Source organism: Cottoperca gobio, chromosome 2 (genome assembly GCF_900634415.1).
Source record: "Cottoperca gobio chromosome 2, fCotGob3.1, whole genome shotgun sequence".
NCBI classification, from domain to species: domain Eukaryota; kingdom Metazoa; phylum Chordata; class Actinopteri; order Perciformes; family Bovichtidae; genus Cottoperca; species Cottoperca gobio.
This window is the reverse complement of record NC_041356.1, coordinates 2,859,347-2,884,670: the sequence shown is the minus strand read 5'-3', so window position 1 is coordinate 2,884,670 and position 25,324 is coordinate 2,859,347. Positions and strand designations below refer to the sequence as shown.

Here is a 25,324-nt window from a genome sequence, read left to right as displayed (position 1 = left end):
CATCCTAACACATTACCCAGTCCATATTAGTATAGATATCCAGCATTCTTTTTTTCCCCATTGAGATCTGATGTGGTTTCAAAGTGTTCTTTTAATTATTTTGAGCAGTGTAACATAACATTGGCCACTCTGTCTCCATAATAAGTATTTTTTACTTACGATGCTTTAGGACTACATGTTTATAACAGAAAAAATGCGTTACAAACTCCAGGTGTGGAGTTTGAAAGATGTGGGTGTTTCCTCGGCCGTGAGGATCTGATGAAAGAAATACTTGAGTTGCATCATGGGAAATGTAGGATGTAGTGTTTTGGGGGTTTGACACATACAAGGGATTAAAAGTCAGGATATCTCTACTGCTTAATTTTTCAATCATTTTCTTCATTTAAAAAGAAAATAAAAGCCTCCATTTACAGTAGAATATCTGAAAACTTCTTCCACCACTGCCTCTCGGCCTCAAAAGCCTTAGTGAAGTTGGCCACCGATGAGGGCTCGCTCGCAGTCGGCATTTCAGTTCAGCCCAGAGGTGTTGGATGGGTTTGAGGTCAGGGCCCTATGCAGGCCAATGTAAAACCAAAAGTGTGCAATGTTTACAGGTGTGCCTGCAGACATTGGTCCATATAGTGTCCACACATTGCAGACTTCACACCCACTCAGGCTACACTCATGCGTGTCTCATGCATACAAACACACACTCAAACACATTCAGTGCACAGCGTGAAAACATATGGCCAACCAAACGCTTCTTGTGCACATTCACTTATTGGCTCCTGGAGATGATTTCCTCAGACCTGCAGCAACACCCACCTTGCCCCCACATCCCCTCCTGCTTTTGAGGGTGCTTGATTTGCCTCACTGCAAGCATCCTCCCCCACGGGTGGAGTCAGTCTAAATCCATGACCTCCTACACATAGTCAGCTGCAAAATTACGTTCCACGAGAGCTTAAACACAGTAATCAGGAGTTGTTCGATGTGTTGAATCCATCCCAATCTGTCATTGTCTCTCTGTTACACACACTCAGGTATAAAGACATACTGTAGCGATGGGATAAAATAACAGTTGAGACTTGCCTATAAATTACAGGCTGTTCTCTCTCTTTGCTGGTGCAACATAGCCTACATTTCTCAAGCCTTGAACACAGATTCCCAAAGCAAAGAGTGACCCCCCCCCCCCCCCCCCCCCCTCCTTTTCCATCTCTCTCGCTCGCTCTCTCTCTCTCTCGCTCTCTCTTCTTCTCTCTCTCTCCTCTCCTGTGTACCTTGTAAAAGGCAAAAATCTTTTTTTCTGCCCCTCTTTCTTTCTTTCTTTCTTTCTTTCTTTCTTTCTTTCTTTCTATCTCTCTCAGCGGCCTTGAATGTGGAAATATGTGTGCCTTGAAAAGCAAAGAGCCTCTCTCTCGTCAGGGAGGTGAAAAACCTCCTTGGATGGTGTAGAGAGGCTCCTTTGCTTTCAGAAACAGCGGGATGGGGGGAAGGGAGGCAGGGAGCCTGAGCTCCGCCTCGCCTAGCTGAGCTGCGTCAAGTTTCCCAGAGGCAGACAGGACTAGACCGGAAGTGCGCCGCGTTTAATTTCAAAATAAAGGCGTGAAATAAAGGCGTGAACTTTGTGGTTCAGTCTTGCTGACAGCCTTTTTTTCCTAACATAGCTTGTGTACCCATTAAAAGTGTGTCCTTTGTCAAGTTATTTAACCATCAACATCCATGGCTGGACCTAACTACTTGGGGACCCTGTGGCAAAGTGGGGCCCCGGTTGACCCCTGAAGCTGCCTTCACATGATCAGCGGTAAAACTGCTCTCTGCTGTGCCATTGTTTTTCTATAGACGGAATCGGAGTTTCGGGCTTCCGGTGGAATCGCAATGCATGCTGGTGTGGCAAGCCTAGAAAAGTGAGCACCAACTCTACAAGGGCCGCCATATTGGATTTCTTCTTTACGTGTTTACATTGTATTTAGCTTATTCTTCAAGCGTGTTGTAAACAAACCTACTACTCTACATGAGTTCTGAACTCCTTTCTCATGATGAGGTTCAGATGTGGAAAGTCGAAGCTTTGAAAGTATTTTGCCGCAAGCGGAATTTAAAGGTTTCAGGAACAAAACTCGAGTTTATTGCCAGGGTGTTTGCTGGCATCAGAGATGGGCATTGAGGAGCAACCAACAGCTAACGAAAGACTTTCAATCACAGAAAAAGAAAAGACTACGCTTTTGGTAATATCTTTCAATCCTCTCGCAGATTCTGAGTATTGCTTTTTGAAAGCAAAATGTACTCATTCAATGAAAGTTTCCCATACGCCACATTCGGCATGGATCTGCGCAGTCAAGAAAACTGGCGATATCATAAGTGCTTATTGTAGTTGTGTTGCAGGGTAAGCTATTATAAATATATACCTAACTTGTGTTTGTTAATTATTATAAAACTCAATATATAGAAAGTACATTTGTCAATATATAAATCAAGTAGATAGACTACATACCCCAGGTCGAGTTCAGGATCAGGGAATTCATTTGTTGGTTTTCCTTGCATGAAATGCTCACTGCAAATCCTTTCTTGGGCTCCCAAGACTTCCCATTGTAATCTTGTCTCTTTACAGCTTTGGTCCATGCTAGCCTTCTATCATTGTTCTTTAGTGCTGTTGGAAATGGAAATAGTTCGAACGGGGGCTTGCAGTCACAATTTTTGCAATCATGAAGCTCACAATGAGATTCTGCCCATTTATTTAGCTTTTTCCCACAGTTTGAACATCCTTTCACCACACAATGTCGGTGTCCAAATCCCATAACTAGAAGAGCGATGATTACACACTAAAAAACTAGCCAAATACAATGTAAACACGCTTGAAGAATAAGCTAAATACAATGTAAACACGTAGAGAAGAAATCCAATATGGCGGCCCTTGTAGAGTTGGTGCTCACTTTTCTAGGCTTGCCACACCAGCATGCATTGCGATTCCACCGGAAGCCCGAAACTCCGATTCCGTCTATAGAGAGCGGGGCCGTCCGACCATGCTAAAGTGCTGCCCTTGGCATGGCGTACCACTCAAAATTGCCGCAGAGTGCTGTGCTCAAAGTTCAAATTATTTCCACTTTGACCTCGATTGCCGCTGACCTTTCAACGCGCAACCAATGTGATGATAGCAGGCAAGCTGGGGAGGCAACCATAGAAACATAACCGCTTTAATGTAGTTGTGCACATTCATAAACACATTTGGAAATAATCAAACTGTCACACTTAGTGAACCTGAGTCTTTTGTTTGACACACTGGCTAAAAGAATATAAATTACTTTTGGACGGATTGTATTGTCATATCCATGGCAGTCCATACTACAAAATAGCATATATGTAAATGTATTTTTCACTTGTATAGTTTGTCCAAATAAAAAAAAAAAAGCACAATTTATTTTTGAAACATTAAGCGGAAGTGTTCTTTGTTTTGTTCCGTAGAATTGACCCTCGTGTTTAGCTGGCCAGTCAGTCTCTGCAACCGCTGCCGCTTGCAGAGGAACACACACCGACTCACACATACACACGTAGGCTACACACGATAATCTGGGACGCCTCTCTCCGGTGGTAGAGGACGCTTGGTCGGACCGCGGAGGGGGTCGGGATATCTCCTCGGTTCTTCCCGGGAATCGGTTAATTTCTACCGGACACTGAGCGCTTTGATCGGCCGGCGATGCGGGAGCAGCTTCGGAAGTGAGTGTTGGGCTGGGGACTGTTTATGGTGGTGATTGAGAATGGTGACGGTAACTACCGCTCGTAATGCAGTAAACCTGTTCACACAGACAACACATTGGCTGTGGGTTTTCATGGCCAGCAGAGAGGCGGTGAGCTGGGGGCACAGATATCCCCCCACACTCTGCAGAAAACGCACCTCATTCAACTGTAGTCCAGGATCTGCGCAAAAATGGGCATACAAACTGAACAAATACAGGCGACACTCAAATGTTTTACTGGACATAGGGAAATAGATTTTCTCACTTTGTGTGTGTGCTGTTAACCCATTTGTGTAAGTCCATCCAAAATGCATCTGAATGAATGTCACCTAGCATGTTAAGCTTACATTTTGTGGATAATTCGTAGAGCAAAAAATATTCAGAGGTAGAAGTTTAAAATATATAGCCTATATTGCATTTAAGGGATGGAGCCTATAGCGCGTGAAAATGAAAACATGACGTTAATTATTTCATGAAAAGGGAGGACAACTATTGTATTTGGTATCCATTAAACCCAACCAGCCCCTTTCTTTACAGCGGCTGTTGGTAGCCGTTGTTGCCGGGGAACCAGGCGAGGTGTTCGGCCGGTGAGGCTCTTCCACCCGCTGTCCCATCCGGATCCCCGAACCGTGCATTTCCTAATTCTAAAGCCTCTCTATGCACTGTTTTGATGGTTGCCATGTTGGAATAAAAACAAGGACATTGAATACCTTAAAGAAAACTGAATGCAAACGAAGTCTGCATGTGTTTGAATTTGGCCCGACAGGGATTTGTGTGTGTGCGCGTGTGTGTGTGCGCGCGCGCGCGTTGGCGAAGTCTCTGCAAGAGAAAAGAGCCGTGCCGAGCAAAGTGACACTGTATCTCTGCGTTGCATTCCTTCACAGTAACAAACACACACGCGGAGGTGCGAACACAATCACCCCCGTGCCAGCAAAGCAGCCCGTGTCTGGATCAGTGTGTTTTCACGGCGATTTCTGATGTGCTGCGTTGGTCTATTTTTCGGCTGGTGTAAAAAAAGAAAACCCTGCCAGGCCTCGTTTTTCCATCGGGCGTTGTAGGTTCATGTGTGCTGATCATCTGCTCATCAGTGTTTAGCTGTAAAGTGTGATGTGGTTGTCCTGCACTGATACTGCATGGACCTCTGCGTGTGTGTCAGGTGAAATGAGAGTAGGGGCTGGTGCAGATTGTTGGGATGTGTGGGTGTGTGTGTGTGTAGAGCTGATGGATAAAAAGTCATAACACACAGATTCAACTGGGTGCTGGATTGTGCTGCTGACGTGCTCAGGCAGGATTGCTATGGCTTGTGTGTGTCCTTGTCTTTGTATTCGGTGTGGATGATTATCTACCACAAGCTCTAGTTTAGTCTGGTGTGTTTGTGTGTTTTTAGGAGTGAATTTCTGCATTCAGAGTTAGCAAGGGGAGAAACTTTCCCAGATTCAGGCTGCACGCCTTTTCTGTTCAGGTGTCATGTTTAAATGACTTTATACTGGTTCTGGATAAATGAGCCTGAAGAAAACATTGTGATATTTCTCCATCAGCATGTGAGAACAAATGTGTTCCTAATGTTGAAATGGATTCAAATTAGACTTGTGACCAAATTCTGACCAATAGCTATCAGAAAAGCTTAAAGATGATGACTATCTTCCTCAGTCCTCATGGGCGGCTGCTATTCACTGGATTGGATTAAATTGTGATTTGATCTGAATATTGGGTATTTTAAAGCTGGTTCAAAGATTTCTGATCCTAAATATTTGGATTCAGATTTGGTAATCCAATCCCGCCTTTAATTCGGTGTGTATTGTGTATACAATTTAAGGCTGAAATCTGGATAAATTACATCCCAAAATTCGGGATGGATTGGATCCACTTCAGAGGTGGGTTTGAAGTAGTTTGACTGAGTAACCTTGGCTTCACGTCTCACAGATATTGTTACCCTAGATGTTCATTCTGAGAAATTGTTACACAGCAGCAAACTCCTGGGAAAACTGTTGTTAATACAAATGTAACAAATACAGACGAAACACATTTCCCAAAATGTAGTTTCACTTAAATATTAGCTGCGGTTACATGGACCATATTTCTTCCATTCGATCACTTGACCCGGAAATCGATTGAGACTCTCTTAATCTTGAAGGACATTCCAATTTCTATGGAGCTTCTGTCCTGTGTTTTTCAATTTGAGAGCATGTCTCCTTGATTTCACGTTTAGATTATGTAATGCTTTCCATGAAAACCCTCACACTCACATAGTGCTTGTGCTTAGATTTGCTCTTCTTCTGCTTAAACTACATGCTTGCACTCAGATATACTGTTGCTTGCACAGATTTCCTGCTCTTCTCCTCGCACTCAGGCTGCTTCTGGGCGCCCGTCAAACGTCTGCTCTCAGATTTCTCCTCTTGGATTTTTTTGTGCAATAACCCTGTCAAAATTCCCCAACCAATAGAATGCCAGGTGTAGTGTTGACCAATGAAATGATCCCTGACTCGCGCGTCCCAGATGGGCGGTTATTCAGGTTCATTCATCCACTTCTGCCCTTTTAGGATTAATTATATGTACTTCCCTTGTTTTCTTTACGATTACGACCGCTCATGCTCATTGACGGCTGCACATGGAGAGATATTAGCTTTCTGATGTTAGCTAAAACCGTGGTGGTGACCTTCATGGTCGGCCTCTTCTTCTTAATATATCCATGGTCTGCACGCATTAAGTGATCTACTTCGCTGTATCTATAATTATGTAATTAAAACACCTAAAACGGCTCGTGTGGCACTGACTGCCGTGTGAGTGCATGGGTTTGGAGGAAAGCATTACAAAATCTGAACTTGAAATCAATGAGTCATGCTCTCAAATTGAAAAACATGCTCTTGACTGAAGATAGGGAAAAATCTATTTACATTTCTTAAATGCGCTCAGCAGGGTTATAACGTACGAGATTTTATCATAATTCACAGTCCTTAATAGTGGTTTGTGTTGCGTGTGTGGATCTATAGGATACTGGTTCTTGGTAAAGGATATACAGCACATATGGGATGACATGCAGCAAAAGGCCACAGGTTGGATATGAACAGCCTCGGTTTATCTGTCACCTGCTCGACCAGATGAGCTACTGAGGAGCATGGCTGTGTTATTGACAAGCCACTCAGATCAGCTGTTCTGCTTCTCCCTCTGTACTGAGGCAGACTGCAGCTACAGTGACTCACTATCACCTCTAGAGGAACAAGTGGTATTACAGACTGGACGGAGCGCAGCTAGCTGTTATCATGCTAACTTCAGTAGATATCTCTGCAGCACAACACCGATCTATTTGACATAACGTCATCACTGGTAACACTTCGTGTTGGTAATGTTAGTTTATTTTTCTAATGTTTTAAATTATATTGTTGGCATATTTTACACTTTGTACCTTTATCCACCAAAGATCATGAATGCAACCTAAACAAATGGTGACTGACTTCCAGATCCGTGTGCCGTCAGTGAGTGGGTAAATACATGTACCAGTTTTAAATACTCATCGTTGTTTATTATCTACAGCAACACTACCTAAGTTGATGATGAACCACGAACGCCTCCGGCCGAATGTCACCAACACGTTCAGTTGGATCATTCTGTAGAACTTGAGTCCGCTGTAGGAATATCGATTTGTGTTGCGAATGTTTTAAAGTTTGTCTCGATGGCTTGGGCAAAACGCCACTTCCATTGCCAATATGAGGTTAACTGTAAAAGGGTCCAGATTACACATTTTGAAATACCGGGGATAATAAGCCCGCCAACACCCTGCAGCTCACAGCCCAACATGTAAAATATGAATGTGTGCCACTAAATAATAAGTAAACAGCTGCTTCTGTTTTCTCTTATTCCATACTGTGTGGTGGAGCATTCATCCAGAGCCACCACTCCTGCAGGAGAGGTTCATCCCATACTTCATGTATGAAAGTGGCTTCTGTGCAGAGTCAGTTATCAGTGTACGTCTAAAGTCATTTTCTCTGTTTTTTAAAATCATGAAAAAGCCCTAATTGTGTGTAGAGTCAAGCTAATTAAGCATTTAGTCCTGCTGGGGAGATAATCTGCACTCAGTTGTTCCAAGTGTTATCCTTAATCATTTATATTTACCAGTGGTTTCAACTTCCTGAAGCCAAAAGCATCAAAATATTTTTCTCCCTCCCTTTCATGCAATTTCGCATTGATTAATAAAGCAAGCAGAGGCTGTGAAAACAAAACATTTGCCAAAGGTCACAAAGTAAAATGTGTGAGGAATTACTTTGTTCCATTTGGGTTCAATTGTTTCTTTGTTGAGAGTTGAACCGCTGCAGGATGAGTGTTATTAAAGGTTGATGGTGGGCAAGCAGCTGATGATGTATAAATGGCACTTGTGACTAAGCCATCATGTTCACTGGTTCAATGCCTTCAGTTCATACTGCAGATGGAGCTCAGCCAATGCAACACCCGTGGTTGTGATTGTTATTAAGGATGGATCAGTTCGTCTACTTCTGCTCGATAAATTGAGTGAGAAATGTCCTGAAGCCCAAAGGGATGTCATCAAACGATTTTGCCTTCAGGAATAATGGGATCAGATTCAGACTTCTTCTTTAATATCAACAGTACTTGTGCAGTGTGAACAGGATGACCTTCCTAAATGCAGATTGTCCCAAATGTAAACAAATACACTGTTAATCCAAAACTCAAGCTGGCCGACGAGTTAGTGATGTTTTACCTCCATGATCAGATGTTTAAGTCCATAAAAGTTCATGCAAAGGACAGGAATATTATCATTTTTGTCAATAGCTTATTATTATTTTCATAGAACCAACTTTATTTTCATTTGGATCACCTCCCATTGTGACTCCTTCACAGGCCTGTCAGTCAGTACGAGTTCATACAGTCGAATCTGATCTGGTGAAGTCTTGCTTATCGTCTACTGATCGTCAAATCATGGTTTTGTTTCTTATTGATTGACGCTTTTGGTTGTGTGGGAGTATGTGTCGGTGTGTTGCTCTCCGTAGTACTGAAGCAGAACAGACAGAACATGGTTTCAGAATTGTCTTTATATATTATAATCGAATATGCCGGGTCACCGGTTCTGCCATCCAACAACAATTTTGGCAAATGCTAGCATGCTAACACGCTAAACCAAGAGGCTGGCCATTATACCTGCATTACGTCAGCATTATTAGCATTGTAGTTTACAATACACACTGCCATAAACAAGACAACACTTCTTTGATATTTATATTTGGTTTCTGTCCCTGTTCCGGCTGGGATATGTTGGGTAGGGGATGTGAGCGTTGAACGCTCGACCCCCCCCCCCCCCCTCACTTGTTGGCTTCAATCAGATCGCCCTCGAGCAAGGCAGCGAATCGATCACTGCTCCGCCAGAGTCGTACAGCGTCCAGCAGTTTATCTTTTGACAGTTTACCATGCATTGGTTGAGCCTTACACACGTCCTTTGCTCCAACACTAGACGTTTGAGGTCGATACTGACTTCAGTATTTGGAAGAAAAAATCTAATTACAACATAACCATTAAGTTGATTATCTTAAATGATTAATATATGAACAAAAGTTTAGCCAGAAGATTAGATATCTGTAGACAAACATTTGCCCTCGTGTTGGTCAGGAGGTCTATTTAATTAAAAAAACAGCTGAAAGTTTGTTATGTCCAGAGGACATCATGCACAATTCAATACAGCTACATTTGATGTTGTCAAACTAAACGGCATGAGATCAAACTTTATCATCTTCGCTCCAGAGTACATCAGGAATTTAAAGCATTTAAGGACTCGGATCACTTCAGATTTCTATTAAAACAAAAGGGCTCCTCATTACAGTTGTTTGCTTCTGACTTTCTCAAGGATTCCAGTCTTCTCTCAGAGGATTTTAAGGGAATTGAACGACATCACTCGTTACTTAAACTCCCATATGTTGGAGCCACTGCGCATTTGATCCTGTGCATTATTAGAAACATTTGTCCGAGCTACTGTTTGCACAGACTGTGAGCTTTTAGAGGATTTTTAAGTAACTCTTCACCATGGGACCCCTCTCCTCAATTATCAGGAGTGGGAGTGTGGGAGAAAGAAAAACAAGAGCAATGCAGGGGGGTGGGACGCAGCCTATGGATTATTGTTCGGCTGCTTTTCAGACAAAGGTTAACTGCAGGTGCGCTTGTGTGTGACCGACTCGACGTGTGTGCTTCTAACAGTTGTGTGACATCACGCCTCGGGCCAGAATTATAAAGCAGCGCTTTGTCTGTGAAGGAACGCCGAGCCGCACTGTGTTTCCAACTATATTGTTTTAGCTGTTTGTTTTGTTCACCGCAGAGTTTTCTTTCCACTGACCCACAACACCCACTGTGTGGTCGCTCACTTAGCACACCTACTGTTCACATGCACGCACGCCTGATCACACACACCTGTACTGAAGAAATGTGTTTGGGCTCACACATCTAAGAATATCTTTTTGTCCACCTCCAGCTCTCATTTTCACCTTCATATCAGCAACAAAATGGCTCTAATATTTCATTCCAGCTGGCACTGAATAGGCATTTAGCCGTCCTATATTTAACTTAATGACGAAAGCATCACAGACACTTTGATTGACACGTTCTCGTAAAGAAGAAGTGACTCTCATTTCCAGGATTGCAGGGAGCCAAATGTCTATTTATTACATAAAGTGACACGAGGAACCATTTCTTGAGATTCTACTGTGAAGGACTTTTCAAATATTTGACGTGCTCTGAACAAAACAACTTAATTGCCTCGCTGGTAAGACGTGCGGCTTCCATTAGCTTCATGTAAACAGGCAGCGGGCCACATTACCATCACATTTACAGCCGCGTCCATCTGACGCCTCTTCACGCTCATGTATATTGTGGGACAGAACATTTCCAGTTTTGCTAAAAATGGATGCACTTATGTTAACAATGCAGCTGGAATTAGCTGTCCAGATCGTCTTATGTTGCTACAATAATTATTACAACAGCAGCTAAGTGGAACTAATGATCAGGAAAATCAGCTCTTTGCTTTACAGTAACATTTAATGTCGCCTAAATGGAGTTTCAATGTTTTCTAGATGGCATTTCAATTCAAAGTGGGTGTTTTTTAAAGATGCCATGAAATGCAAATTAGACCTCAGATTGTGACTTAAACGGGAAACCTTGGGAGGACGTACGGAGAGTTGGCAACATATTTTACTAAGTAATAAAGCAACAAATATAGCAGTGAAATCTCACCTTATTTAACAGCTTCTATACGTATGCTAATGTGGGACACAACCTGACCTGATGCCGAAAATAGCTGATGGAATTTTTGGGAACTGAAATGAAGTTTTCCAAAAATTAGACACAAAGATATTCAATCTGAATTTGTGGAGGAAATAAATACTTAAAATCCAAAAAAATCTGATTGAATGGTTTTTCAAAGTAAAATATTTGAATGCGTTAAATACAGTGGTAGTTTATTAATAATACCTATTCAGTAGTAGATACATTTTACAATAAGGATTCAAGATTAAAAACATTTTCTGCGTCCTTACTTATTTTGTATACGTACCATATTTCTAAATGTTTAATGAAATTCTGAGGTAATATTCCAGCATAGAAAACTGTACGCAATGCATGATGGGGCTCCTGCAGCAGGTTAATTCAGCCATGTTCAGATAAAGACAATTTACTTTTGTCCTTTTCTTGTAGGTGTCCTCTTCTGAATTCTTTAGGCTTTTAGAATTCTTATTAAAAGTGCTTTATTTCCAGTGTGACGGGTCACAGGAAGTTGACTTGGTTAATTAGTTCTGACCCATCAGTAGACAAACGCAACACAGGATTGACACCAACACAAATTCTTTAAATATTATCATTCATATTCTGTTACACGAAAAAAAAAAAAAAAAAAAAGCATGTCCCTCATTGCCTCATTCTCATGTTCCCTTTTCACTGTTCGTCTCCAACACACACACACACACACACACACACACAAATACACACACACAAATACACAGCCACACACAAATACACAGCCAAGTCCCCTGTGAGTGGCTGAGCAGCAGTCACAAGGACAGTTAGTGTGAGGAGAGAATGACACAGCAGCCATGTATCTCTCTTTGTCCCTTCTTCTCCTTCCTCTCACACGTCTGTGCTGCAGGGAGGATGGAGGATGGAGTATGGAGGCTGTGTGGGTTTGTGCCACAGCAGGATGTTATTTTCCACAAGATCGAGGGGAGAGTCGCACAAACGGCAGGATTAATGTCAGAGTGTGGGATTTTGGGGAAGCAGATCTAATTCATCAGATTAATTTCAGTGTTACCTAAAATGAATCTCCTTTTTGTTTTTTAGGAAGACACACTTGTTTGGCATTAGTATGCTGTTCTTACGGTGTTAAAAGATCTGCGTTTAAATATTGTGCTTTATATAAAACTTGATATCGAAAGGGTTTTATTTGTCAATTGTACAAAACCAGTGTAAGTCGTCTATACATAAAGATTTGTTTTGATAAATGTTACTCGCATTTAGTGTGGTTTACTGGTTATTTTAGTAGAGCAGAAATCTCAACTTCATTTTATTCTCTACATGCAGCTATTTGAATATTTGCATAAAAACATTATCTAAAAAAACAAAATATTTTAGCATCTTACAAAACTCACGGATTAATCAAAAGCTCTCGTGTGTAATAGAATCAGTTTATTTATTTGTACTTTAGCTGTGACACCTTTTGCCTCCCAATTTTTGAAGATGAGAGAAATATAAGGTAACTAGGGTTATTTAAAAATATTTTGGTAGAGTAAAAATAACTAAATCCACCAGATATAGTGTGACTGAGTATTATACAGGGCTTGACATATTTATATATATATATATATATAGGTTTTATTTTTTAATGATTCAGACCTTATTGGTAGCATTCCCCACACTTGCCTTGTTTTCATGTTAAATAATTTAATACATCTGGGGGGGTAAAGTATCACACTTAACAGTCTAGTTGTTGTATCCATACTAAATCAAAATGCAATTATAAATGTGGCACTTAGGAAAAGATGCATAATTTGTTTCCCATTTCAGCGGCATGACTAGTGATGGCAATATTGCACAGTCAGCGCTATGGTCCAAAATATCTCAACCACTATTTACTAGATTGACATAAAACATTCATGGTCCCTGGAAATGGGAACTATTGGATGGATCGCCTTTGGTTCAGGTCAAAATTTTAATCGGTCCAACAATTTGGTTTATAATAGCAAGCGTTAGCATGCTAATGTGCTCAACTAAGATGGTAAACCTTGTACCTGCTGAACATCAACGTCTTTGCGCTGTCATTGTAATGCATGTTGGAAGGCTAGCGTTAGTGTTTAGCTCAGTGTAATATTTTCATGACCACTTAGCTTCAGGGAGGATCGGTCTGATCTTCTCCACATCTAAACATCCAGTCTCTTTTTTTCCCTTTCCAGCCACCAGACCCAAACAACATGCTGGGATCATCCCAAGATGGCCGAGCTCTACCAGTCTCTGGGTAAGATGCTAATTCTCGCTCAGACTCTGCGTCTCTGAATAAAGTTATAAAGTCATGAAAGTGACTTTGATACGAGACGCCATTGAATGAAATGATGAGGTGGTCTCCTTCTCTTCATCTCTAACTCTTTGTTTTTTTCTCTTTTCTTTAGCCGACCTGAACAATGTTCGATTCTCGGCCTACCGAACAGCCATGAAGCTCCGGCGGCTGCAGAAGGCTCTCTGCTGTAAGCACTCGGTCTATATATAGTTTACATGTATACACTTCTGCTGTGTATCACATAGGGGTTTTTGTTTCTTGCTTCAAGTACGCTCCTCTCTGTCCATGATTGTTCCTCTCATTGTGTTCCAGCCCTCCCACACTTGTCCTTTGTTCTTTCTTTTCCTCCATTTCCCTGTCTCTTTTTTTAAATTCGCCTCATTTGCCGCGGCGTTCTTCTTCTCCCATCGTCTCCTCTTCGCTTCCTCCTTTGTGTATTCTTCTTTCCCTCCTATTTGTCTTCTCTCTACTTCTGCCATCTTTGCCTCTCTGCTCTGACAGTCTGCATGTGTGCGAGTTCTGTGTGTGTTTACTCATTCTTCTCGTCTCTCGCCGGTGGAGCTGAAGCGTGTGAGCCGCCCACGAGCCGTTATGTGTGTGATATGTTTTAAGGCGTAAAGCTGGCTTGAGCTGTTTAGCACGAAGGCACTATTTATATTAAGGAAGCTTTCTAAAAATACAAATAAACAGGTTTTGATTAATTAATAAAAAAATAAAAATTTTTTTATTAACCCTGGCAGAGGAAGCACGGTTGTTAAATGTTTAGTTGTTTGCTTCCTTAACCCTTTGCTCACATTATTCTCAGCAGTAAACTTGAAGGCCATTTCTTTTCTTTTCTTTTTTACTATTATTAATTTATATTTCTTATTATTATTTCTCTTTTACCCTCAATTTTTTCCCTTTTTATTATTTTTTTCTCTATCAGGTACAAACACAACATTTGATGTAAACAAATGTTGTGTCCTTTAGTGGACTTCACGAATAATAGGATGAATAATGTGATCATATATTATATTGATCCCTGGAGTCAGGTTGCCTTTTCACTGACGTACTTGAGCAGCGTTGAGCTCAAGGACACTTTGAACACGGAGAATCTGAAGAAGGTTCTGATGAAGGGATAGCGTGAGCTCAGCAGCAGGACACACTCTGCTGTGTGTCTCGTCTGCTAACCAACACTCTTTGTGTGTGTAGTGGATCTGCTGAGCATGCAGATGGCGTGCGAGGCGTTCGATCAGCACGGTCTGAAGCAGAACGAGCAGCTGCTGGACATCTCGCAGCTCGTCACGTGTCTGACCAGCCTGTACCAGCGGCTGGAGCAGAGCCACTCTCACCTGGTCAACGTCCCGCTGTGCGTCGACATGTGCCTCAACTGGCTGCTCAACGTCTACGACACGTACGTGTGTACGCATGCTGCACACACAGAAACATGTACTTTTATTTCAGGGAGGTTTGAATTGACTTGCTTTGTTGTTCGGTTAGTGGTCGCACTGGAAAGATCCGGACTCTGTCATTCAAAACTGGAATCATCTCACTCTGCAAGGCTCACCTGGAGGATAAATACAGATGTAAGTAACACACACACACACACACACACACACACACACACACACACACACACACACACACACACATACATACATACATACAATAGTGTGTTGAAGCTGTTTGTATAACCGCATCGATCCCACTTTTTCAAGCACTAGTCAATTTTGAAAGTCTTCTTTCAGACTAGTAGATAGAAAACGTCCAAAATAAACATTTAGGAGTTTACGTTACGAACTTTGTCTATTTGTTTCTGTAGATTTCTCCTAAATTCACCAAAAGTTAGCATTACATAATGTGTCATTTGCATATGTAAACATAACATTTTCAGAAAACTCGTAATGTAAAAAATAATAGTCTTAATGTAAGATATAAACTGGGGAAGTTTCATGGTGATATGTATTAGGTAAAACATTTCCCTTATTCAGATGTAGTGTCTCCCCTTAAATACACTTTAGCTAAAAAGCTGTAAAATGGGATGAAGCACAGGATTTATGAGCCCTGATAATCTGATGTCACATAAAGAATTAGAATATCAAGGTATGACCAACCTGTCTGATGTGTGTAGAAGGGTGTCTGTGGTTACTTTATTTCTGTCGTCTGCACCCCCCCCCCCCCCCGCCCCCCTCAGTCTTGTTCAGACAGGTTGCCAGTGCTACAGGTTTCTGTGACCAACGTCGCCTGGGCCTCCTCCTCCACGACTCCATCCAGATCCCCCGGCAGCTTGGTGAGGTTGCCTCCTTCGGCGGCTCCAACATCGAGCCTTCCGTCCGCAGCTGCTTCCAGTTTGTACGTCACACACACACACACACACACACACACACTCACACACACACACACACACACACTCGCACACACTTGACTTTCTGGAGTTATAGGCGGTCATAATGAATGAATGTGCAATAGCAGCATGTCCATTTGTAAACTGGATTGTCAGAAAATAAGGAGAAAACATCGTTAAAATCGAGGATACTAAAAACAAGAGGGATAACGAGGGACTCCAGTAAACGGGGGCAGCATGAGAGGGTCTTCGTATGAATCGCAGCCTGCAAGGAATCAAACGAATGATCTCGGACAGCTGCAGAGATGTCGCCGAGATGGAAACGTGGACAAGTCTCACACACAAATAAGACGGGATGAACACCATATATCCAGCTACACATGGGTGCTTAAACAATAAAGTGTGTGACTGCACAGAGAAGCTATTTAGGACTGCAGACTGTAAATATACATATATGTATATATTATATGCTGGACCCCTGTGTAGGCCTAAAGCTACTGGAGACAGCTTAACTTCTCTCTTAGCTCCCTCTGAAGTGCATGTGGGCGTGAGACAGAAAGAGGGACATGTGGGGAAACGATTCCATGGAAACTTCTAAACCCGGGAGTTCCCAGAGTCTCTGCTGATGGGAAAGAGATGGATGAAGTCAATAGGTTGTCTCTGTCTCTCTAACTCCTTTCATTTATAGCAAGAGACACGGGAAAAAGGCTCAGGAAGTTCCTAAGCAGCCCGTCACTGTAGGTTTTTAACAAACATTAGGAAATAGTTCATTTGCTGGGGACTATTTTCCGAGGCGGATCAATCAACAGTGAGGCTCACTGATGTGTTTCTAATACAACAATGGAGCTCTATAGCACAGAGGAAGAAGATACATGTATATGAAGATGTATATATATATATATTTTTATATTGTTGACCACTAGAAAAATCTAGAAGATCACGAGAGTTATCGTTGAGGACAGTCTTTTCACATCGTAGTATTCAAGGTCGTTTTTAACGCTTCACAACCAAAAACAAGACGCATGAAATATTTACTGGAGTGTTTTTTTCTTTGTTTTCATTCTCACTAAAACACACAAAGAGCTGATTTCATCTCCTCACTAGAAGATAAGAACACACTTGTAATCCATGCAGTCAGTCATTTTGAACGCTGATGTAATTTTCTATATTTATTTGCAAACTCTGCCGACCATAACTTCCACCTTCTTCCCAGGCCAACAACAAGCCCGAACTGGAAGCCGCCATGTTCCTCGACTGGATGCGCCTGGAGCCTCAGTCCATGGTGTGGTTACCAGTCCTGCACCGCGTCGCCGCTGCCGAGACCGCCAAGCACCAGGCCAAGTGTAACATCTGCAAGGAGTGTCCCATCATTGGATTCAGGTCCATAGAGACATAACGTCGCATTCCCCATTTCTGTCCCTTAGCTTTATAGCTGAGTGTTCCACATGTAATCCACCTTTTGAGCTGCACGTCTGATCGTCTAATCAAAGGGAATGAGCAGAATTGGAGCCATTTTGCCGTAGAGCTTTAAATTCTTCATGTCATTACATAGAGGGCAATAAAACACTAAATTAATTCCATTTTTAATTCAGCCCAGATGGAAGTGAATGAGAATGATGCTCTCTGGTGAAGCAGCACTGAACCTGATGTAACTGCACACTGAAATCTTCCTCTAATATATCAATGTTTAGCTGACGGCATATATCAGCAGCCTATTGGCTACATACTGTGTTCTTTTATGCGTCTTTGCATCTCACATAGTCTGTTTTTCCAATAACTGTCAGAGAGAGAAGACATTGATCTTTATTATAGACATAATACAGAAGAGCTTTTCATTTTTAAAAGGAAGAGCGAGTGTTCTCGTCCCTGTGGTTTTCCTCTTTATTTGACCAGTGGGAGAAGAGAAGCAGGATTTTCATGTGTCGCGCACACACACAGGAACAAATGGAGACGTGCGATGACTCCCTGGTTGGTTCCACAAAGCTATTCTCTTTTATCACGACACCCAGTGAGGTGTTTTATACCAGCTATTTGAAACGAGAAGCATCTGTTCAAATAAGCTGTATTGATAATTGCCAAATTGATGGGAGTTGGTTCTATATGAACAGATTCGTCCTGAAGTAGCACGTGTGGGGGGATTGAAGAAAATGAGTCACATTCGTAAATGTTCTCCTTTTTCGCTTATGTGCAAACTCAGTGTTTTTTAAGGTTATTATTCCATTAAAAACTTTTGATAAATTAGAGATCCAGCTGTGAATAAGCTTGTAAACCTATTTGTCTCCTTAATGTAATTCAGCCGCAGCAGCAGGGAGAACATGTGAATGAGTGATGGTAGGATTATGCTGACAGAACTGCAGTCATATTTGTAACCTCATCTCTTAAATACCGCCGAAGCCCGGAAAGCTTTTTGTCCAACTCGAGGTTGGGACCCGTTAAGGGAGGTGTGTGTACTCTATTGTTGGTGGGCCCTTTCATCACTAGTGCAGTGATACATTTTAATGAAGAGTCCCAGGGCCAGAGAATAAATATCTCATTTAGGTACTGGGCTGAAAGAATTTTAACTACTCCTACCCTGGAGAAAACAGCCATAAAGTCCCCCCTTTTATTGACTTTCTCTTTCTTTTCCTGCTTCTCCACATTCTCTCTTCTTATTTTTTCACTCCCACATCTCTTCTCTCTTTCTCCTTTTGCCTTGTTTCTTCGCTTTCTTGACCTCCCTCCCTCCGTTCTCTCTTTCCGTCCCCAGATATCGGAGTCTGAAACATTTCAACTATGACATTTGCCAAAGCTGCTTCTTCTCCGGTCGTGTCGCCAAGGGACATAAGATGCAGTACCCCATGGTCGAGTACTGCACGCCGGTATGAATATATTTATACTCCTGCTCTGCAGTGTGTAAATGAAAATGGTGAAGACGGGAATTTGAAGGTGTCTTGGCATCTTTTGAACCAGCCTGTCGAGCTGCTTCCCCCTCTTCCAGTCTGTATGCTAAGCTAACTAAGCTAATCGGCGTATTAGTGTACAGACATGAGTGGTATCAGTCTTCTCAATTTACTCGGCAAATGAGCACATTTCCACAAACTACTCCTTTAACAACTAGTAATGTGACTAGCTGGTGAACATAGTGGAGCATTTAGAAGCTAAAGAGACAAATATCTTTCTCAGGAGTTGGTGGAGACCAAGCTGTCGCACCAGGAAGAGAATTTCTGACATAATAGTCAGGGAAAACCCTCTGAATTTTGAGAGGGCATGAAATAACTTTTGTACAAAAAACACAATTGCCACTGTCTTCTATGGTATAGCAGTAAACTTGAAGCCGTGTACATGTTTTCTAACAAGCTAGTGTAAATAGAGGGTTTAAGTGAGAGCCATAAATCTGTTTCCTCTTTCTTATAACTGTAAAGACACAGTCAGACCTGTCAAGGGGTGTGCGTGTGTGTTTGCTCCACTCCCAAGGAATGAACAAAGCCTACTTTTGTGCTCTGTCTCTCTGCAGACCACATCAGGGGAGGATGTCAGGGACTTTGCCAAGGTGCTGAAGAACAAGTTCAGGACTAAGCGCTACTTCGCCAAACACCCACGCATGGGCTACCTGCCTGTCCAGACCATCCTGGAGGGAGACAACATGGAAACGTGAGTATCGCGCACGCACACGCACACACACACACACACACACACACACACACACACACACACACACACACACACACACACACACACACACACACAAGGGCAAACAAGATGAGAAACTAGGTTTTATCACAACACAGAGCGACCTCCATATTAGATCACACACCCACTCAAACACTCACAAGTCTCTGATTACAAACAGACATTTAATTTCAACCCGTGCACACACACATTGACACCTGTTCATACGCACATGCATGCAAAGCCACATTTTGATAACAGATTTAGCTACGAAGTTGTTTGTGCAGAAGTGTTTTCAAAATTGTTTCCAGCTACTCGTGTGTATTTGCTGCCAACACAGCACAGTTTGTTGTTTGAGCGGAGCCTGTTATGAATGAAAAATAAACTTGTGCACATCGTATTCAGTAACATATTTCCCAAGATGTAGAGCTATTCCTTTAAAATGTAAGCCAGCCAATCAGAATGAGATATTGCTGATGTATGTGACAGCAGAAATGATTGGGGTCATTGGTTGGCTCCTAATGCTACCTGTAAACAAGTGCTAACGGATGCTAATGCTACCTGTAAACAAGTACTAAAGGATGCTAATGCTACCTGTAAACAAGTGCTAAAGGATGCTAATGCTACCTGTAAATAATTGCTAAAGGATGCTACTGCTACTGGTAAACAAGTGCTAAAGGATGCTAATGCTACCTGTAAACAAGTGCTAACCTATGCTAATGCTACCTGTTTAACAAGTGCTAACGGATGCTAATGCTACCTGTAAACAAGTGCTAATGGATGCTAATGCTACCCGAAAACTGATCCTAAAGAATGCTTATGCTACAGTTATGGGACTAATGTAGGCACACTTTAATAAGCATTTAGAGTTCATGCTAGGAATAAACATTACCTTGATGCTACCGTGAAAAGATAAGCATCTTTAGGGGAAAGCTGAACATGTCACTGAAATTTGACTCTGCAGAGAAGTTAAATGCTTCCAATTTTAGTTTGATAAGTAGACTCCCCTGGACCCTTCTTGAAATTAGTTCCTGGCTATGTCACTGGGACACTGTTTCTAAATTAACTTTAAACACAGGCTGAATACTGATGATTATGGAAATCCAAATAACCTTTAATACTACTATTGGCTCAAAATCCACAGTGAATAATAATGGAGGTAAAGAATAATTATGAATTCTGCCTGCATAATTCAGCTCCCATAATGTCTTGCTTTGTGGTGTCCTCCCACTTCCTGTGTCATCATCTCACATTTTTTGTCTTTCAGTCCCGTTACTCTGATCAACTTCTGGCCCGTAGACCATGCGTGAGTACCTGCTGGCACACACACTAAACTTCTACATTCAGTCTGATGTTTAAATATTCTCTCGGTCAAACAGACTCGAAGAACATACATGATTACATTTTCTTCTTTTAATCATACACAAAATTCTCTGTCACACACACACACACACACACACACACACACACACACACACACACACACACACACACACACACACACACACACACAACCCCACCCCACTCATTGTGAGATATTAATTTAAGTGGTATGTCACCATTGAATATTAGTATGCCGTGCTTATAAACACCATGTCACTCAGGTTTCATGAGCACTTTTCACCTTCATATACTAACTCTTATTGAAATATAACGTAATGTAACAGTATCCATAATACACATGGTATCACTGCTGTCCCCATGATTGATACCACCACTTTAACAAAGACACTTTAATGCTCAATAGCAAATTGTTGTCGAAGACTATGATCGTCGTACAGAGCTAAGAAAAGTATAGCGTTCATCACATCAGTACTCAGTATCAGCTCTATCTATGGAATGCCATTTCATTCAATATTAAATGAATAAATATGCCTATGAAATACATTTAATATGGCTATGAAATAAATCCTGAAAAGTAATTTAAAGGAGGTATTTATTTCAGAGGACTTTTAATGCATTGTGACACATCTATTTATTTTGAAGGACTTTTATTTGATCATTTCACATTTATTTTTCTCTTCTTTTCATTTCTTATATGTAAATTATTAATTAATCTTGTTTTATATTGCTTTACAATCCGACGACTATATTTTCCAGCTCGCCTGCTTGTTAAATGATAGATCACCTTGTTGCTGACTTTCTCTATTTGGCTGTGTTTTGGATCCAATCTAATAATCTGGGGTCTGTTCAAATTTGAAAAAAACAAAAATGTATGGATTATTTTGGTTTAATGTAGACACAGTATTTTTATATTTTATATTATGCATTTAATCTTGTGATAATATTTATTAGAATAAATATCAATGGCAATATTTGCATAATCTTTTTTTTCTTCTTCTATAGATATAGAAACATTTATAATTTGTATAAAATATTTGATGTAGACAGTGACCCATCTGTACCACTGATATATAAAGAGAACTGGTACAGTGATGGAGGCGGGGCCTGTTCATTCCTATGAAAGCAGCTCAGTGGCGCATGAAGCCAAAATGGTTCGAGACATTCAAGTAAAAAATGACCTCGATCTTCCGCCGTTTTTCCGCATCCATGGGGCCCATAGAGCAAGAGCAAGAGCACTTGCGTTTTTCTTAAATTTGCTTCAATGCCCGGCGCTCTTCCTGGGGACTTGACTTGTACATTTTAAAGCTTTTTTCAATTCTTTATTTAATTCTGTGCCCATGCAGATCCCGTACCGACACCGACATACCAATGAACCAGTGGCATATCATTTAGAATCAAGCATTAGAAGTGCAATCATTTCCCATTTTTGGGATTCTCCTCACATTTTTCCTTATTCATTCACCTTGACTTTGTGGTGAAAACTCCTTCCTTTGGCTTTTAACAGATAAAGCTTTCTTACGTCATGGTGCACTTCTAAAGGGACATTTTCAGGATTTAAAGGAGTCAAATTCAAAATGGTATTTTCTCGAGGACTGAAACACGGCAGGAAAGGTTGTTAGAATCTTCATCCTGGTTAATGACGGCAAAATACTGACTTCTCCTTTCGGCAGACAAGGTGTGAATCTCGGCTCCAACGTGTCTCTTGACGTGAATACAAATATATTCCACATTGGGAGCATTTCACACACGTGTGCCTCGTACTATCACTCCCCTCATACTTCTCCTGCGGATTCATGCGCCTTGTGCGTGTGTGCGTTGGGATTAATGAGTCCCTAATGGTTAGATTCATGAATCTCTCTTTTTTCTGTCTTGTTTCTCTCTCTCTCTCTGTCGCAGGCCTGGATCGTCCCCTCAGCTCTCACATGACGACACACACACTCGGATCGAGCACTATGCCAACCGGTAACACACTCTCTGCATTCAGCAGCATCTCCTCGCAGCGCAGACGCTATGAAGTAACACTTTCTGCATTCCTCGGCTAATAATGAATTAGGGAGAGAATGCTCACAGCACACTTCCTGTATTGGGATGCCCTCCCCCCCCCATTGTGTTCATGCAGCTGTTAACTCACAGGGGATCGTTTGCCCTAATTCCTTGCTGACGCTGTTCTGGGGAACCAGCGGTCAACAGTCTCATGTTCATTGCACTTAATAGATGTAAAAGCTGATCTTTAAAGAGCTTGATGGTTTTTAAAGCTTTCAGTCACATATTAAAGGTGTTTTTACCGCCAACAAGTTGGAATATTCTCATCTAGTGAAAGCTTCAGTACCCACTCAGGCGTGTATAAGTGACTTAAAGCAATTGTTCGCAACACAGTGAGTCTATTTAAGTGATTTAGTTGAAGTCTAAATTTAGTCTGAGTAATCCTATTAAATGTTAACATTGAAGACGTGGACCTACTTTCAGGCATGTCATACAGTCAGTCCAAAGGTTTTTGCATGTGGTTTTGTAACATATTCCACTGATGAGTTAAAGGGACGAGACACTTTTTGTGTTTCTTCCAGATCTACATTAGTTACATTAGTATATGATTTTACTCTGACTTTACTGGTGCGGCCGTTATTATTAGACGCCAATAAAATGAGGAGGGACACAGAAGTAATGATGATGACCTCATCGCCCCACACCACAACCATTCAATGTGCAGTTAGCACACAGCCTGACACTGTAATGCAGTCTACAATAAATCCTCCCTTCATAAAGGTTATGAAGAAACCCCTCTACATAATGCACAGCACAAACTGCCGCCTCCAAAATGATCATACAGTTGAATCGGCACCTCTGACTTACACATTAAAGCTGAGAACAGTGTTCGCTATTTGACAAAGCACCAGCAAAACTGGATTAAAAGCCACGACTGAACCAAGAAATGCATGTAACAGCCACTGATGACATGTCAGTGCTGCATATTTAGTCCCAATTTAGCTTTTCCGGTAAAAACCACTAATTCCAGATCAATTTTCCAGATCTTTATGGCTGTATATGTCCAGTACTTTGAAAGCAGTTTATGCACGATTGTTGTTGTTTTTTAAAGAATGGAGAATGGGATACCTTGATAAACTTATGTGACCTGCAGTAGATATTTGGATAACTTGCTGCTGTGGACGAGGGGCAGAAGCAACACGTATATCAGTTTAAACTACATTTAGAATATTTTCACCGCTTCATCATGCTGTTTATATTTGTTCTCTTTAAAGACACTAAACCAGCCGTCCCGTGTTCTGCAATGGAGAATTAAGTTTTTTTTGTGTAATGGCTTTGGACACTGGAAGCATCTGACAGCAAGGTAAAGCTGGGATAATATTCTGAATATACTGTACACTTCAACTGATTGTTGATTTATGTTTTGGTTCTGCCCGCATGTCCACAGCAGAACTCCTGTCTGCTTCTCCTGCTGTAGGTAACACTATCGGAACTATCCCTTTAAACGTATCATCACTGCAGAGGATCTCACATCCTAAAACTCTGCATCTCAGCTTTTAAATGCTGAATGTGCTTCGATGATTTTTCAGTCGCATGACAAATAGGCTGAACAGAAATGTCAAGATATCCCATTGCACACAGTCCTGAATCTGTTGAGATGATGAAGTGATGCATTGACTTTATTTTGGTGAATAAGCGTTCTGCAGTCAGTCCAGTATATGCATATGCTAATGCAGCTGCTTGTGCCTTCCAGCGCGCCAGCATGCGAGCTCGAAAACCTCATTAATCCTAGACTCAGAGGAGGGAAAAGACTTCAGTTGTTGTTGTGGTGCCACACTGAGTCCATCAGAGCTTATTCACCAAACATTCTGCAGTGATTCTAACTGCTCGCAGAAACCCTCCACTGAGGGACAAGAAGCAGTCAAATCAGCCCGACCACGAGTCAGTCAAGCAGTCGATTAATCAGCCGTTAAATCAGTCGGTCAACTTTGATCCCTGCCAGAGAGTGTTTGACACCACTCACTGTTGCTTCGGGGCTCACACACACACACATAAACACACACCAGCTGAGTCACACCCTGGCTCTCAGCCCCTGTCGCGTCTAGATCTTGCAGATTCCAGATACCATCCAGCAGATTAAAGGAAGGTGGTAGGCCGAAGAAGTAGCATCGTTAAGCCTCGGGTGAGCCGATGGCACCACGAGGTTATCGCTCGTTTCTGTAGCGCGCGGCAGATTACGAGTACAAACACACAGCGGCCTGGGCAGATGCCAGTCCGTCACAGTCCATCTGTCTAAACACTCACTGCCAAGCACCAAGCGCTTTCTTTTTTCTTTTTCTTTTGGAGCATTGATAAAGCCCCCAAAAAATGTTTTTCCTATTTGGACACACTCCAACCACCGGGAAATTGATCTAGTGGAGATAGCGACGGGGCAATTTACATCTTTGGCTTTTCGCTCTCTGCTGTTTAATCATGATGGATCTGTTGGAGAAGCGCAGCCGGGAGGTTTGTTTACATGGCTCCTCGGAAAAGTTATTTTCTTTTCCTTTTTTAAGTATCGATTCAACAACCTTAAGAAACTCATATTTTGCACTTATTTCTTGTGGTATCTAGACGAGCATATAGTAGTTAATCGCCTCCGCCTCCAACTCCGTACGATGGAGAGTAATGGAATTTTGTTTGTCGTGCTCAAATCATTAAAATGTCTTTCCAGAATCAGGGTTCATGGATCTACTTTCTGCTGAAGAAATGGTCTCTATGAAAGCTGTTAACAATAGGGGGCACTTT

At 41.7% G+C, this 25,324-nt stretch overlaps 1 protein-coding gene across 1 annotated transcript in view; it reads left to right on the top strand.

The window, feature by feature from the left end:
- Positions 1–25,324, top strand: part of LOC115020216 (dystrophin) — a 227,062-nt gene that overhangs the window by 191,778 nt on the left and 9,960 nt on the right. The window contains 10 exon segments of the mRNA XM_029450175.1: positions 13,139–13,200; positions 13,352–13,426; positions 14,431–14,632; positions 14,719–14,804; positions 15,413–15,570; positions 16,776–16,942; positions 18,309–18,420; positions 19,056–19,192; positions 20,478–20,516; positions 22,451–22,516. Of these exon segments, the coding sequence (XP_029306035.1) occupies positions 13,139–13,200; positions 13,352–13,426; positions 14,431–14,632; positions 14,719–14,804; positions 15,413–15,570; positions 16,776–16,942; positions 18,309–18,420; positions 19,056–19,192; positions 20,478–20,516; positions 22,451–22,516 (1,104 nt within the window).